This window comes from Falco rusticolus, chromosome 10, assembly GCF_015220075.1.
Source record: "Falco rusticolus isolate bFalRus1 chromosome 10, bFalRus1.pri, whole genome shotgun sequence".
NCBI classification, from domain to species: Eukaryota; Metazoa; Chordata; class Aves; order Falconiformes; family Falconidae; genus Falco; species Falco rusticolus.
The window spans coordinates 15,814,192-15,831,406 of record NC_051196.1 but is presented as its reverse complement, the minus strand read 5'-3'; the positions used below and the strand labels follow the sequence as shown (position 1 = coordinate 15,831,406).

The 17,215-nt window shown below is 40.1% G+C and overlaps 1 protein-coding gene across 4 annotated transcripts in view; it reads left to right on the top strand.

Moving 5' to 3' along the window:
• Nucleotides 1-17,215, top strand: part of NELL1 (neural EGFL like 1) — a 292,015-nt gene that overhangs the window by 49,289 nt on the left and 225,511 nt on the right. For all 4 annotated transcript variants that reach the window (XM_037403130.1, XM_037403128.1, XM_037403129.1 and 1 more), the window contains exons 5-7: nt 8,962-9,058; nt 14,926-14,998; nt 15,245-15,327. In XM_037403130.1, the coding sequence (XP_037259027.1) occupies nt 8,962-9,058; nt 14,926-14,998; nt 15,245-15,327 (253 nt within the window). The remainder of the gene's footprint in view (nt 1-8,961; nt 9,059-14,925; nt 14,999-15,244; nt 15,328-17,215) is intronic.

The following is a 17,215-nucleotide window of genomic DNA, read 5'->3' as shown; positions in this document are numbered from 1 at the left end:
ATTGCCAGTTGCAAATACCTGTGCGCTACAGATCTTAGGCCAAGGATTGGCATGTCTTGTGACAAACACCAACAGTAATCCTAGATGATTACACCTCCCCCCCCCCCCCGCTTCCCCGACAAAATGGAGATGACATAAGCCATTTAACCATGGTTTTACTTCTCTTCTGGTAGAATTGTATTCTGGGGTTAGTTTTGCTGCAAGATCTCAAGTACCACATTGCTGGCAGCTTTGAAGAAAATTAACTCTATCCTAGTCCAAAGCAGTAGAGTTGCCAAAGTTGCAATGTGCAGTATCCATTTGGGTATCAAACTACCTGGCTTGATACTGAAAATCACATATTTCTGCCTGGAAAAATATGACTAATGCATGTGCAATGAAATGCAGTGTGATCTGGATACATTATCTTAAGATAAAGTTGACCTCGTAATTTGTCGTCGTTTTTTTCCCCACAACTCTTGAAAGCCCTAAGCAAAAAGCCCAATTTCTATTTCTGCTTAGTGTGACTCAAAGTCTTTTCTGGGTTTCTTGCACTTTCAGGAGTGCTATGTTTGTCGTACGAAGATGGGTAAACACTGCAGCCTTGTAGACAGGCTGTTAGCTGAGGGTTTAGGCACTCTTTTTAAAAAAGACTGTTATCATCAGGAACCAATTGTATCTGTTTCATCATTTGCAAAGTAAAGTTAATAATACTGACCTTACTTTCATAGGTGTTTGAATTCACCTCAGCGTCTCCAGATGAATTATACCATTCAGATGTAGTACTTTGTGAACGAGAGATTTCTGCACTTCGTGTGGTCATATCATTTAGTGTGTCCAGCCCTCTACTTTGAACCAATAACAATGACTGTTTTTAGTTTAATGCCCCAAAAATACGGTTAAATTTCATCAATAAATTTGTGGGAAACTGAAAAGCCCAATGTGTTTTGTAAAGAAGGCCCCACACAGGCAGATAATATCTCTATGAATTTGCCCTTATTGAATTTATCTGGAGAATAAACCTCCAAATCTGACAGTGAAATGTGCTCTTCTAACCATCTTTGCTTGCATTTGTTTTATTTCCTCCTGTTTGTTAGAGGGTCTTGAAAGTTAATTTGCATTTCTCTTGAATGAAAAAAAGAGATTGCTTGTAGAGTTTTATTTGGATACATATGTATTTTTAAATTTACATTTGTAGTTGGAATAATTAAACAGCAGTAAGAGTACATTAACTTTATCTCTGTAGTTATACAGGAAAATCAATGAAATCATTAAGGTGACAGTTTGAAGAGAACTTAAAAACTGAGTATTCACTCTTGTGTCTTTTACCTAAAATATATACTGTTACTGGACATCTCCAATTTTTTTTCTTCCAGAGCTGAACAAGAACTTTTGATTAGATAGTGTTGTATATTCAAAATTTAGTAACAAAAGGCTTCCTGAAAAACTGGAGGTTTTAATCTAAATTGCTTTCCTCTGTTAAGTGATTGTGAACTCTTAGACTATGACAGAGGAGATAGCATGAAAAATCAAAATTTCCCTCGGGAAGATTATTTTCCTGAAACAGAATACTGGAAACTGAATGAATGATTCAGTTAAAGTTGCTCCAGAACTGAATGCATGTCAAATAATGCATCCTGTCTGTAAACACTATCAAGAAAATCCAATCATGTTGGTATTGACACGTTTTCATTGGGAAGCATATAGGAAACAGGTTGAAAGAGAAATATGTAAAGATAGCCTAGAATTTCTTTTTAAAATCAGTTCTTAATCCCTTCAGAAGAATAGACAAAAAGACAAATGCCATTATTGTATCTTGAAGCTAGGGACTGATATGATTGTCAGTTTCTTTACGCAGCTGGGATTCAGAAAACATGTTGGGCAAACTTTTTAAAACAGCTGCCTATTTTTATATAATGGGCTGTATCAGGAGGCCTGACATTTGCTATTTCAGATTTACTGAGGTTTTGCAGCCGCAGCTGGAGATGGCAACAATGGTTGCCAACACAAAGGTGGTCAATACCTCTGCAAATTAAATTAGGAGAAAGGCTGATGCAAAACATGGGGGAACTTTCCTCTCTCCTCCAACTTCCTATTACAAAAGTTTGAGAGTGCTATTTCAAAAACTGCCATGAACAGTGTGTTATTTTGTGTGATTTCTCTGTAGTCTTCAGTTTATTTAAAGGATCTGAGAATCCAGATGGGTGTTTACAGGGTAAGGAATGGTTGTGAGAGTGTGTCAGTTTTGATGATCAGGTTTTGAATTGCAAAAATCTTTTTTGGTGATTCACCCTGATGTCAGCAAGGGCTCCTGTGCAGTTATATTGTAGGGGCCTTGAGAGAGTAATTATTTTGCTGTATGATGAATCACACCCTAGAAATACTTATGTCTCTTCATTGATAAATGAAGTCAGTCTAGAGGACTAGCTCCACTGTAGGTGTAAACTTTTTAGACATCTAAAATGGGGTGCCATGAATTCAACACCTCATCAGTACGTGGAGGTTTATAGCTTCAACAGAGTAAGTATGGCAGCCATATCAGGAACAAAAAAGCCTGCTCTTGGGCTGAGACCAGGGACTGAGAAATAGGGTTCCTGCCATGCCTCAGCCGCAAGGGTATTTTGTCTGCAGCTATTTATTTCTTCATTGTACTACAAATAAAATAAATCTCTTTGGTTCATATGTTGCCCACAAATTTTGGAAGGCATGTTCCTGTTTAAGTAACCTACTCTTATTTTGGAGCTAAAATAATTTGGAAATTTCATGATTTGGTGTGCTACTTGGTAGAAACCATTAGAGTTGTGGTCTATTTTATTGTTCAGAATTTTAGGCAGTTGCATCTCCTGAGCAGTCCATGTTGGCCAACATATTCTAATACAAACGGACACAAAGTTTATTTTCATGTTCTGCTGAGTATTTTGGCTATTTCGAAAATGTTTCTGGCACGGCAAATATTATATGTATGAAGTAGAGCGGTATCTCCACAAAAGTGGAAATACACTTCAAGTGTTACGTGCAACTTTAACAAGCAAAACTTAAGAAACCTTTGCTGTAAAAGACAATTCCATGACACATTTTTTCCAGAGGGAATATGGCCCGGTGTGTGAGGCAGTTAAGCCTCAGTCGTGCCTAGACTAGTGGCTTAGCTCTCCTTGACTCCATCCTTGTGATCTTAGTCAAACAATTTCTGTGTTTCAGTTTGCACACATGTAAAATGAGGATATTTCCCTGTTTAACAGAACATTATAAAAATGATAAAAATAATTTTATGTTGCGTGGGTGTAAAGGAACTGTCCCCTTGTCCAGCAAAGCTTTATTTCTAGAGAGGTTCTTCCTCTATGCAGAGAAAGGTGTGTGTATGTGTATTTGCAGGCAAATATTTTAGATGTTTCCTTTAAGGAATCCACTGATTATTTTATACTTTTTCTGTTTTCTGTATATTGTATTCATATGTCACAGACCCCTGTTTGGAACGCATCCTTGAAAAAGGTGTTTCTAAGGATTCCGTAAGAATATTTAGTAAACTGAAGTGTGCAGATAAGGTAGAGATATAGATACAGGACACAGGGATATCATGGGTCTTTGCCAGTTAACAGGTGTTTTTCTTACTACATTTAGCTAAATGGATCAGTGGTTAGTGGATGTATTTTGACCAGGAGTGTTTCAAGAAAGAAGGATTATGGTTGTATTACTCCAGGTTTATGGTTTAGCTTCTTTGAAATATGTCAGTGTAAAGTAAGGGCAAATAAAGCTTTCTCCTGGAAAGTGAATGCAGTAATCATAAATCTGAAAGTCTGAAGTATGGAGTAGAGCTTCCATTAACCTAGAGACCTGGGTCTCCTCATGCTGGAGGGGCTATTCAGTCTGCAGTAATTTTAGAGACCACAGTTCCCTGGAGTCCTCTTTCTAAGCATTCCTGTTCTCGTGAAGTGTATTGCGCATTTCTCTTGTGTGGGTGTCAAAGCCAAATGTATTGGAAACTGATCTCCAAGGAGCTCTACACCAGCACTTCATAAACTGAAAGTGTAGTAGATATAATTTAGCTATTCATATGCCAAATACAAAGTATTGGTCAAGCATGGATAAAGCTGTATAAGGTGACACACCTCGACGCAGAAAATCAAGCAAGGGAATAAGAGTGATGTGGAAGCTCATTGTAGTGGTAAAAAAAGAAGGATCCTTTTGTGTCTATTCAGCAACAGCAGTTTTTCAGCCTGGCAAACACCTCTTCCAAAAGAATGCCAACACAGAAAAGGGATCAGAGCAAGGTTTTTCCCCCACTTAGCAAGCAGTAGTTCTAAGGGAATTTCATCTTTATGTAGTAACTTGTCTTATTACACTTTGAGATATGTTACGAAATGTATGTGCTTTATGGTTTTGTCTGAGCATAGAAAACCCCTGAAAAATCAGTAACATTTGATGGATTTGTACGTGGCCTACATACGTGGGTAATCCCAATGTCGGTGTGAAAACCTATTCCCAACTACTTATGCAAGTGCCACCTTAAAAATTTTGTATGGATGAGGTGTCTTCACTACCCATGAAGTCTCTGTCCTTAAAAACCTGCTCTAGGAGTGCCAAACTGCTGCTGATGTTCTTGTGATTTAGAACATGAACCTGGTGTCCAGGAGGTGTGCCCAGTTCCTGGCTTTGTTCCAGCTGCACATCAGTCAGCTCTGCTGGCTGTCAGTTGCCAGTGCATGTAGCTGGTGAAACTGCCCACTGATATTTGAAAATGCTTGTTTTCATCTTTATTAAATCCACTGATTGAGACTTAGTAATGTTATCATGTTTCTTTGCTCATATTAATTTTCAAATGCTTCTTCCATGCACTTCTAGTTGTTCGTTGTGTAGCTGTTTTACCTTTGTGTAGTAGCTTCCAGTCTTGCTGGAAATGTCCCTTGGATCCTTGGATTTTTTTTTTTTTTCATCACTCTCCCTTTTTGTCAGGAGTGACAGGGTGCTTTTTCTTTTTCTGTGTAGTTTTTTTTGTTTTAATCCTTCATTAGAGAAGCAGTATAAGGTGAACCACGTTCCTTGTGATGATTTTTTTTTTTGACAGTTCTGAATTCAGATGTGCTTCTTGACCTTTTCATTTCTCAAGAGTATAGAGGGGATTACAGTGGTAGCAATAAGCTGTGTGTATGCCCACTGGGGCTTTTTGCAGATGTTTACCAGTATACAGTAATAAAGTGAGCTCACGTTGTTCACAAACCAAATAGTGTCAACCAGAACATCTTTTTATATAGGAAGATAAGTAAGGACTGATCTGCTTCTCATGACTTCTCTTGAGTCCTAGGCCTATTCCTTCATGGACAGATCTACAGTGAAGAAAACCAACCAGTCCCTTACACACATATGGCATAAGGCACAAACCAGCCTTTAACTGGGGAATCCTGACCGTGTGTCCTATGGTGCTTTCTGAAGAGACTCTGGAAGGACAGTCACTACAGCCTTTTCCACATAGATTGAAAGTCTTTGTTAAATTGTCAGAAAAGACATGATAAACCACTTTAGCCTGTCTCTGATTAGTCTTCCTTACTTGCTGTTGTTGAACCGTCATATAATGATGTCAGTTAGATTTTGGCATTTTTACATGTAATTGCAGACATATACTGTAGAGTTGCTTTAGAAACTTTAACTAGGCTAGGTGAATAAAAATCAAATGTTCTTCAATAAAGTAGTGTTGAACCTGGCCAGATTGGGATTTTGTCTGCTCGCAGAAATGGAGTTCTTTATGGAATATTGACTAGCCTTTTTATGAGATTAGAAAATTTTCCGGTGACAACATAATTAACCTAAGCCATGAGTGAAGGTATGTTATATATGCAAAGAGAAATCCCTAATGTGATAGTGCAATTCGGTGATTGGTTTTCTCAGGGAGCATGTCAACTCTTTGTTCCTTTTTCAGCATTTTGCACAAGTTTTGCATCTGAGTAGATCTTCAATTTTGCATGAGGTATGGCAGAAGTGGTCTACTTACACCTTAAAATATTGATAGAGAGGGTCAATGCAAAATTCCTATAATTCTCAAAACATGGTTTAAAAGAATATACTCTTGTTTTGCTGTTGGAACAGGTAAAACAGCTCAGCATGGTAATTTTATAGATAGTAAGAACTAATTAGCTAGTGGAGGCAGGAATTTCCTAGAGCTTTGAATGTATCATGTTGATGAAATGTGATGAATTAGGGCTGATGATAATTATGATAAACCCGAGCAATAAAATCATGAGTGTTAGAAGTTGCCTTTGGACTCCTGTACTCACATCCTTATGCTGAAATTTTCACATACTTATTTTGTTCTTAGGTTTGAGATAGTTTTTGTTGTTTCTTTTTAAGGAAATACTAAGTTTGCCTCTAGTTTTTTAGATTGCTTCCATTTGGTTTTCACAAATAGTTTCCTTCATTTCTGGATAGGCAAAAGTTGGTGGAATATATAAGACTCTGTACTTTGATAGAATTTTTTTATGGACCTTTCTTGAAGTTCTTTAATACTGGGAGGTTATTCTATGCCTCTGCAAATGTCTGAATTTTCCAATAACATGGCATGGTGGGTTTGACCTTGGCTGGAGGCCAGGTGCCCACCAAAGCTGCTCTGTCACTCCCATCCTCAGCTGGACAGGGGAGAGAAAAATGTAATGAAAGGCTCATGAGTCAAGATAAGGACAGGGAGATCACTCGGCTATTACTGTCATGTGCAAAACAGACTTGACTCAAGGAAATCAGTTTAATTTTTTACAATTCAAATCAGAGTAGGGTAATGAGAAATAATCTCAAATCTTAAAATACCTTCCTGCCACCCCTCCCTTCTTCCCAAGTTTAACTTTACTCATGATTTCCTTTACCTCTTCCCCACAAATGGCACAGGGGGATGGGGAGTGGGGGTTGTGTTTGTTTCATCATGCGTTGTCTCTGCTGCTCTTTCCTCCTCACACTCTTTGTCTGCTCCAGTGTGGGGTCCCTCCCATGGGAGATAGTCCTTCATGAACTTCTCCAGTGTGAGCCCCCCCCAGGTGGGTGCCGTCCTTCAGGCCCAGCCTGCTCCGGCGTGGGCCCCCCTGGGTCACGCGTCCTGCCAGCGACCCTGCCCCAGCCTGGGCTCCTCTCTCCATAGGACTGAAGGTCCTGTCAGAAGCCTGCTACAGCATGGGTCCCCGTGGGGTCACAGCCCACTTGGGGCATCCTGTTCCCTAGTGTGGGGCCCTTCCTGGGCTGCAGGTGGGGATCTGCCCCCCCCCGATAATCTCCATGTGCTGAGGGGCACAGCCTGCCCCGCCGTGGGCTTCACCATGGGCTGCTGGGGAGCTTCTGTTCTGGCACCTGGAGCCCCTTCTGCCCAACCTTGGTGTCTGTGCAGTTGTTGCTATCACACGTTCTCATATTTTCACTCTTCTCTTCTGGCTGCTGTCGTGCAGCAGACTTCCCCCGCACCCCCCGCTCCCCCCTGCCTTTTTAAATATGCTGTCCCAGCTTCTAGCAGCTTCTCATAGAAAGCCACCCCTGTAGCCCCCCTGCTACCAAACCCTTGCCATGCAAACACGATACATGTGGCAACTTACAATGTGAACATCAATGATTGCACTTGGTGGGCCTGTGCTAGAAAGATCTGGAGTGTAAATGGGAAGATAACTGTGCAGTGAGTTGACTGAGTTGCATTTTTCTTTTGTGTTCATTTTTCATGTTTGTTTTAAAGCCATAGTTTTAAAGAAAAAAATATATTTATCCCTTTTAACCGTACAGATAATTTCACCCCTTTAAGCTACAGGTCTTGACACATTCGGAGTCTTTTCTGTTGGCTGTCACACTGGTGTGATTACACAGCAATGCATGCTCCCCGCGAGCTGCACAGTAATGGAAATATATTTCGTCATCGTCTCAATAATCCCTATTAAGCATGCTGCTTTTGTTATGAAGCAGTGAGTTCATGGCTCCTACCAATCTGACATGGCAATATGAGAATCCAGGGTCAGTAGCTTTGGTCTTGAATTTTTCATTTTCTAAAATGATGCTGTTTTTGTAATAGTCTGAGTTCCTGAAAAAGGTGTTATGGAAACTTCATTATAGCTTTTTAAAAATAAACAAGTAAAAAATTCCAAGTGAAACCTTTTTAAAACTCCAGGTACTTACCTTAATGAATTTAAAAATGCTGTGTTACAGCAATTTTTCATGAATTAATTTTAGATATTTGGTATGTACATTACTGCATTCTTGTGCAAGTTTACAGTACCTAAAGTTTGCTTATTGACCTCGTGTTACTTGTTGTCATTGTTATTACTTATTGCTATTATTTCTAGTTCCTTGAAGAATAACCAATAAATTGTCCCTGTAGTGCTAGGTACCAGACATACGTAAAGAGGTCCCCTTCTGTACCAGATAGGTGCTAGAGACATGGGCAAGCTGGATGTGCCGTAGTGGCAGCAGGCGTGAGCACCCTGGCCAAGTGAATCCAGTTACAGCAGCAAATGTGGGAGAAGTGGATAAAGGTTCAGGTGCAGGGATGAATGACATAAATGTAGAGACAGGCCATAGATGGAGAGATGAAATCAAGTTTTTTTTTTGTGGAGTCTATTCAAAATTCTAACCAATCTGAAAATCCCGAAGGGTTGTTTCTCTGATTGGATCTTGTGTGTGACTGCACTTTTTCTCCAGAATGGGCAGTTGGGTTTGAAGGACAGCCCTCAGCTAGCATGATGACATTTTATTGTTTTCCCTGCTATGGTGAGTTCTTTAGCCTAGTGCTGCACGGTTGCACAAGGGGAGTTTCAGTTCTATGCAGTCTTCTTATGTTAGTGATTTCAACAGTATTTTTTTTTTCTTTTAAAGTTATAATATACCTTCATAGCTATCAATGATAAATACAGTGTTTAATGAAGAAAATATATTTTTTTTGTTCCTTTCCATCTTTTATTGTTAACTTATTTGACTAGGAACTTTTCAGAGGAAAAAGAGGATTCAAGTAATGTCAGTGTATTTCCTCTACAGGATTTATGAACGCATCATTGATCCCCCAGAAACGAATTTGACACCTGAAAGCAATTTATGGCTTGGACAGAGAAACAGAAAACATGGCTTCTTTAAGGTAAGCAGATATGAAATTGCACGTACAGAAGGAAATTAATGAATAGCCCAACAAGATATTTTTGATCAGTTGTCTTACGCTGCTGAAACCTGATTTGTTTGAATTTTGGTAGAAACCATGGACTTGGGATTTGAGGCAGGTCCAACACTTAGAGAAAAGGCTCTCTTTCTGCAAGTGAGAGTATTGTAATCACTGACTGCAGTGCCCAGTACTTGGGGTTTTTGTTTGGTTTCCTTACTTTAGGTTTCACCTACCTGCTGTGCTCTGGCACTTCATGAAACAACCGCTTTGCTATGGTCTCCTGGCCAGATAGTGGTGGTCTTAGTCACTCTCAGAAACCATTTCCTCCTTGATTTCTCATGCAGAATAGCCTCATCCTTCTGCGGTATGCCTTGGGTGACTCTTCCTTGTTTGCCCCTGTCAACACTGACTTCTAGCGTAGAGGTCTTCTGGCTTGTGATCCTTCTGGCTTTGGCAGATACTCGCTACTGTATGCAGTGCATTTGCCTTGCCGCAAAACAGTAGATTTTTCTGTTCCCAGTGTACCTTCCTTCATTTCATTTTTTCTCAGCTAAGTGTGTCACTGTGTTTCCCAACAGAGATTGAACAGTGAGTCACCGAGTTTTGTTTGTGAGCTTCTTGGTCCTCTGGAGCTTCCATTGCTTTTGAACAGCCCAGGCTAAAAGGCTGGTAGTTGGCAGTACTCGAGCTCCTGCCTTCTGGCTGGAAAGCCTGTCTTTTTCTGTGTAGGAGACTGCCCAAGACATCATCATTGAGTAGGCCATACACACATGAGTAACTTAGTGGAGGAAAAAGGGGATTCAAGTAATGGCAATATATTCCAGATTCAACTAACGGCAGTATATTTCCAGAATTGCAGTTTGGACCTACAACTTGTAAAGCACTCTCCTGCATGTTTTCGTTCATTTTTTTTTGCCCCTGGTTGGGCTATATGATTTTCTCGTTGTGACTGAATTGCTGAACCAACCAACAAAATCCACCAACAAATGAAAACCACCCCCTTCCACCTGAAAATTATTTCTTTTACTTTGTAAGGAAGCTACAGGAAAGTTTCTGATAATTCTTACAGTTTTGGATAACAAGCCGTGGTGCAAGTGCTTGTCGGTGAAAGCAGTTATAGTGCAGTGATAGGCCAATCTGCTTATCCTCGATATTGGCATGGATTTGTTGCCAAGGTGATTTGCCACCCACTCAGTTTCCCTTTGAAGCTGTCAGTTCATGAGACAATTTTACAAGTTGCTGTTTTTCTGAGGACCTCTCCTCAAAGTCCCCAGATTTCAACAAGCTAGAACAATTATTTTGTGCTAAAATTAGTGGAGCATAGCAACTAACAATTTTAATTGTGAAACAGAAGTAAAAGCTAACTTCTAACTTGAATGATGGTCCTGGAGTTGCTCTGAACCTAGTGTTTCTCTGAACCTAGAGTACATTTCATCCTCCAGCAGCTGAGCTGTCACTGTGAAGTGAAATTGATAATATTATTTCATTCTACAGCTGTTGTTTTTTTTTACCTCAGCTGATTCCCATAATTCCACAGATGGTAAACATATGTTTATAGCTATATGGGAAAAAAAGAAGTTATATTGGATTCGCCCGTCTTAAATTCTTATTTTATGCAGGCAGTCAGAGCCTCAGAACTCTGGGATATTATATGTTTGTAAATTAATATTTCTACATGTTAACACTTTGGAAACAGCAGGGTAGCTAATGATATGCTAATGAGCTGACAGTTTTTATTGATCATAATGAAAGTCGACAAGTGCCTTACTTTGCTTTATGCATGCTTGAATATTTTACTAACTTTCTTAAGGGCAGAAATATAATTGGTTGTTTTTTTTTTAATCCTGCTTGAGAGATTCAGAAATCTTACTTTTTTTTATATTACTCATTGCAAAAACTTGGGATTTTGCCAGTTTGTAAAGAGTACACATCTCTTTCCGTATATTTACATGCTCAGCAGGACCTCCCTTTCTTTTTCAGAGCAATTTGTTTCACTGTTTTAGCATATAAAAAAATAGATCTATTTTCCTTAATGTAAACAGAGATCTGCAGGGAAATAAGAACGTTAAAAAAGAATTAGCATTTTTGTATGTGTGTTGGAGCCGTGATAATATATGTATCTAAAAGCACTAGTTACTATTCTAAGTATCGTCTTTGCCGTTCCAAAATTTTCTTTCTTTAATGATAGGTAATTGTTACGTCTCTCCATAAATGAATAGCATTAAAGCACATTTTGAGTCATATTCTCATGCCTATTTTAGATCATAATTCTTCAGAATATCAGAAGAGGAAGGAGGGGATATGATATGCGTAAATCACTGTGGCTAGTTGCTGCCATTTTTCTAATTTATGCTTTTGTTCCACACCCTATTTCGCAAGTAGCCCTGCTGTGTCTATCTGTGGCCTTGCTGGGGAGCGGAGTGCTCTGCAGCACAATCAAGGGAATTGAAGGCTCGCCCCTTACAACTAGTATCTATTAGTTGTAACTTCCCTGCTACAACCAAGCATTCAGAGTTCAGAGAAGACAGAATGGTTTTAGGACAGTAGTGGTGGGAGCAAGTGCGGTGCAGACTTAGGATAGCCGTCTGTTTGCTTTGATGGGGAATCTCATGAATTACTGCCTTCAAAAGGTACATGCTGACCCTTCAGGTTTCTTTATGTGGCCTGAAACCAAGATTTGTTTTAGGGCTAGAGAATATCATTATAATCAGATTAGGAAACCAAAGTAAATGCAACTGAAAAGAGGAAGAGTGATAGCAGACATTCCAGGAACCCTCACTCTAGGATGGATCTGATTGCTGTGAGGATCAGAATTATCTGCAAAAATGATTTTATCTCTGGGGAGAGCCCTGCCCCCTAAGGCTCTCTCCGAAGAGCTGCTGCAGTAATGAGCTTATTAATGCATTGCTGACTAGGTGATTCATGTCGAAAGATGGTAATTTTCATATCTGCCATAGCAGGCTCCATTGACCCTGCTGCTGTGTCTGGGGATTGTAGAGTAGGTGCTTGAGAAGTATATTGTTATTTTTACTGCACAGCATCATATGCATACTTGGTATTAGGTATTAGGTAAATACAGTGCCCAGGGCAGCTGTTCAAGTGCCTTGCGCGGGGCATGCCTGCCCTGTGTAGAGGAGCACAGTGCTGATGTGGGGAGATCTAGTGGTGCTGGTATAGCATTGCCTGGGCCCAGAGTTTCAGGCGTGTCTGCCAGTGCCTCCGTGCAGAGCCATTCACCAGCCCTGGCTGATGCAGCTTGCCCAGCTGTGTAGCATGCGTTAGCTCTGTGGGAGAAGTGGGTTTTAAAGAGGATGAAAGGCAACGGAGGAAATGAAAATGCAGAAGTGGAGAGCTCATGGAATACAGGAGCCTTTTCACAGAATGCAGGAGTCCTCCTCTATTTAATACAGACATGAGAAGGGCAATAAATAGGGCTTTTGTATTACTTCCTCGTGGGATGGGCTTGATACTTAGCTCTGTGGGCCTGAATTTCGTCTTGTAGTTGGTAATCTGCCTGTGCAGATGAAGGCTTTTCAAGCTAGTGAGTCCTGATGATGAACTGAAGCTTTGGTTGCAATTAGCCAAATGCCTTAATGATAATATAAAGTTGATGTCTGCTCGGGAGGGGAAAAATGGAAAGATTTTGACCACTGACGTCTCCTTGTCAAGGTCAAATCCTGATGTCCTTTCACAGAGTGTGGACTGAAGAATTCCCCCCATGCCAAGGAGAACCAGGGCCCTGGGCCTCCCCTGGGGAGCTGTGTGTGCCTAAGTCTCCTTGGGCTGTGGGTGTGGAATGCTTTTGGCAGCCTAAACTTAATGCTGAAGGAGGCATAGTCCAAGTTTGTTTGTGTGTGTTAGAATAATTATGGCTGTAATAATTGTTTGCTTATAATGAAATTTTTCTATTAAAAAATACATCAGCAAAATTTCTGCTCTTTGAAGGTTCACTTCTATGTTTGATCGTATTAATTCTGTTTCATAGGATTTATAGACTTAGAAGGCATCTGTGTTGGTGAATTGAAGTTCATATGTTTTTCCGTGGTAAAAGATACAAAAAATAGTTGTGTTTCCTCTTCAGGATGTACAAATCTATCCAAAAGACAATTGAGTGGCGGGGCTGTGATGCAACAAACATACTTGAAGTTCAATATGCACTTTTAAACTAAGGCCAAGGAAGATGTAGTGTCATTTCTCTCTGGGCGTTGTCTTGTTAGGTGTGTGATAGGGTCTGGTGAAACTTTGTCATCTCTTTCGCTCTTGGTTGAGCTTTTCACTGGAGAGGCTGAAGCATCGAAATATATTTTTATGCCTCACCTTTTAATTTCTTGCTGATGACTGCTAGCAGAAAGTATGTGAAATGGCTTTTGGGATGTTCTATTTCCAGTGACAGTATTACTTCTCATTATTATGATAGTTTCATTATTCTCATAGATGAAAAGGTTAATAAATGTATATACTTCTGCAAGAAAGACAGTGTGATCTGATTATGTCTATTAATATTTTCAGTTCATATTTGATCATGAAACAGTAAGCAGGAAACGGTGCTTGCTGATTACCTTCTGCTGTTTTGGCAAATGAACACATAAATGTTAAATGTTACATGTTACTTACTGTACTTGCCAGGCTTCAAGGGCTATCTGAGGCCCGTATTTTATTTATGGATGGAGTTCAACGCTTTGAGCTAGTGACCATGTACTCGGTCTGCAAAATTAATTCTATTGCAATTTAACTAAAAATTAAAACATAGTCTTACAAATCAGTAATTTATTAGATAACGTCTGTGATGATAAATTTCCTTTCAAATTGAAGAAATTCTTCTGTATCTGGGAGGGGATAGAACAATGCCACATCATCTGATTAACAGTCAGGGAAAGTGCAAGTAGCAGCACTAGAAGTCCCTTGTGTTCCCTTGCTCCTCTCTCTTAGTGACCTTGACATTACTAAAGGTAGTGGATCTTGCAGAGTATGTATGTTAAGCAGTCAAAGATGGAGCTGGAGCTTTGTACTGAGCTGAAAAGAGCAGACACAAGCTTCAGCACTTTCGAGGCTGAAGGATCTAGGGTTCTTCAGGACCCAGGTGTGCAAGGATACTGCACAATCCTTCATGTCTGCTGCTTCTCTCAGGGACATCCTTGCATGTCAGAGACAACAGAAGATGCAGCCCGCACTGGACCTTTTGGTCCTCCCTCTCTCCAGTCCTGCCCAGTTCAGTTTCTCAGCCTCATACCGCCAGCACTTAGCTGGCTCTGACCTTGGAGACCTGATTTCTGCCAGTCCTGCACAGGGGATCTTTCCATCTGGCTGTGTTAGAGGGGATTTAATTCTAACTGATGGCATGTGTACATGAGCTGTCTGTTGAGATACAAAGCTAGTAAGCTAAACTAAACCAAACAACTAAAGTGTATCTAGTACAAGAGGTGAGTAAAAATCTACTTCTCTTTTCATAACGTTTCATTTCAGAGATTTAGCCAAAGAGGACTGTGAAGAGCATTGCTGTGTTTCCTTTTTGTCTTTTAGAAAAGTGTGCCATAGGCTTGAGTAATGGATATTACTTAACTGCTTTTTCACCAGTCTCACCCCAGTTTAAGACACCTAAGCAGCTTATATTTGGCAATTGCAAAAGACGAAGCAGTATTATTTCTGTGTTTTATGAAAATTAATATCCAGGCACACAGGAAGAGAGGAGTAGTTGTTGTATTTTGTCTGTGTCGTTATTTTCCTCACAAGAGGAGTGAGCTGGTCAGTTTTTTGTACCCGCTTAAGAAATGACTTGTGAAACAGCTTGTACAGAACTAACTGAATGCTTGTAATCTGTACTACCAGTTTTCTCTTTTTTTACAAAGGGTGTTATTCAAGACGTGAAAGTCATCTTTATACCTAACGGTTATATAATGCAGTGTCCTAATCTGAATCGCAGTAAGTAGCAATCTCTTTATTCTCTCCATTTTAAATTTTTCATACAAATGACTTCCTTGTTTTAAAAAGACTACTTTCAGGCTTGTCATTTTAGCTTGTGCTGAGTTCCAGAAGGCAAAAATTCTTTGTAAACAGATTGCATTTTATGTTCAGATAAATCAAGCCTAATATACTGTTGGTTACTTATGGGTTATTGTGTCTTTCCTTCTCTTCCTTTCTGTTTTGTTTTATGCTTCCTTTATTGAGCATGCCCGACCTGCAGTGATTTCTTAAGTCTTGTGCAAGGAATCATGGATTTGCAAGAACTCCTGGCAAAAATGACTGCAAAAGTAGGTACCTGAGCTTTTTTGTCAATTGTCCGTTTCCTTCTGTGCTAAGACCAACATGAAAGTATTTATTCTGTTTGCAGTTATTCTACATTTTCATGGTAGAGCCATTTTATTTTCCTTCTGCCAGTAGCCCTGTCTGCAGGGGACTTACAGATACAGCTTCACGATGGATGTCACTTCAGCCTTACACAGATTCTATTGTCTGCCTTACTATTTGTGAGATACTGACAAAATGTCCAGGATCTGATTTTTTTTTTTTTTTTAAGAAGCGTTAGCTTGGCTTCCGTTTTTGTGCTGAGAGTTAAATGCAGAAACAAAGGAGTGAAATCCCTCAACAATTTCCTCACTATTATGATGCTGTCAGAGGGTGCATGTTTGCCTGTGGGAAGTCCTGCGAAGTGTTCAGGACTGCCACAGTCTCTTTCCTGGGAACCAAAATGAGGCCCTAGAATGGAAATGCCTCTGAGGGTGATGGCTGTGCTGATTTTGGCATCATCTATGATCAATGGTTTTTACCCATGTAAAACTTAGCCCAGCTCCAGGTGGGATGGGTGGTGTGCGCTTGCGTTTGTTTTTTATTTTTCCCTCCCTGCCCAGTTTGGATTGTCAGTGGGGTGAATTGGAAGCTGTAGTGGTTTTTCTATTAGGGATTTTGGAGATCTTCAGGCTTTGCTCCTGCAATATACAGTCAACCTCAGTGTTAGCCAAGGCCCTTCAATTAAGACTGTGGTGAAGTTCTGGAGTAGAAAGCTGTGTTTTAGAGGTGCCTGAACCCCTTATGTGTGTTAAAGGGCAATCTGTAAACACTTTTTGAGGTTAATGTTGCTGAACCATCTGGTCTGTGGTAAAGGGCAACTAATTGCATCATCTGAAACAGCACTTAATGTGTTAATAACTTAACTGCAACCAACCTGTAGATACCTGTAATCCAGTTAATAAACAGGAATTTCAAAATAGAACTTGCACAGTAGTGGTACTAGCATAAAAGCATTATAGCTTCTACTGTGCTGCTTTTTAAGTGTTCTTTTCCTTCCTAGTAGGAAAGGGGAAACTTGTTTTTAGAGAGTGTGCACATTATACTGACAATCCACTTACTCAGCTGACATGCTTTGGACAGGCTGATTCCGAATGCGAAATGTGAAGCTTTTAGTTCAGTTTGCTGCTTGTACTGTGAAAGAGAGGCAATTATTTTGAGCCCTGCTGGTGGTATGAGCAAGTTCCAATTATGCACTGTACTGAGTAACTTGCTTTCTCTGCTGTTAATTATATTTTTGCTTGCTAGTGCTTTATGAGGAGAAGCAAATAACACTGTATTTGTGCTGCAAAGACTCTGTGCTTCCATAAAGTGGTGCTGGGATAATCCTTCATTGTGAGTTCCTTTTCTGTTACAGCAGCGCACTGCCCGTTTCATTGCAGTTACAAAAATATTATTGTCTAGGAAGAATGCATGCAGCAGGAAAGGAAGTTAATTTGGTAGACAAATGCAAGTTGAAAATGGGGGGACTTGAGGGAAATCTTAAGGTTCTATCTGCCTTTTCAACCCTAGCCACAGTAGCCAGAAGTGGTACTAATGTAGATGCAAGCATATCATATGGGGATGATACATGGCAAGGCAAAGAGCAAGGCTTAGAAGGGCTGTGCAGCTGCCTGCAGAGATCCTTTTAAGCAGGCGGTGGTCAGAGAACGGCTTGCTAATGTATATGAGCAGTGAACCCCAGCTCCTAGTCGTGCATCCAGAGATATGGAGCATGAATGTAACATTTTGGAAAAGTGGGCCCCATGGTTTGCTGTCCACTTGTTACTTTTAGGCTCCGCTATATCTGGAATTACAGTTTCTCACTCGACCTGTGTTTGGCTACAGCAGTGTTACAGTGTTGAATAGACCGGT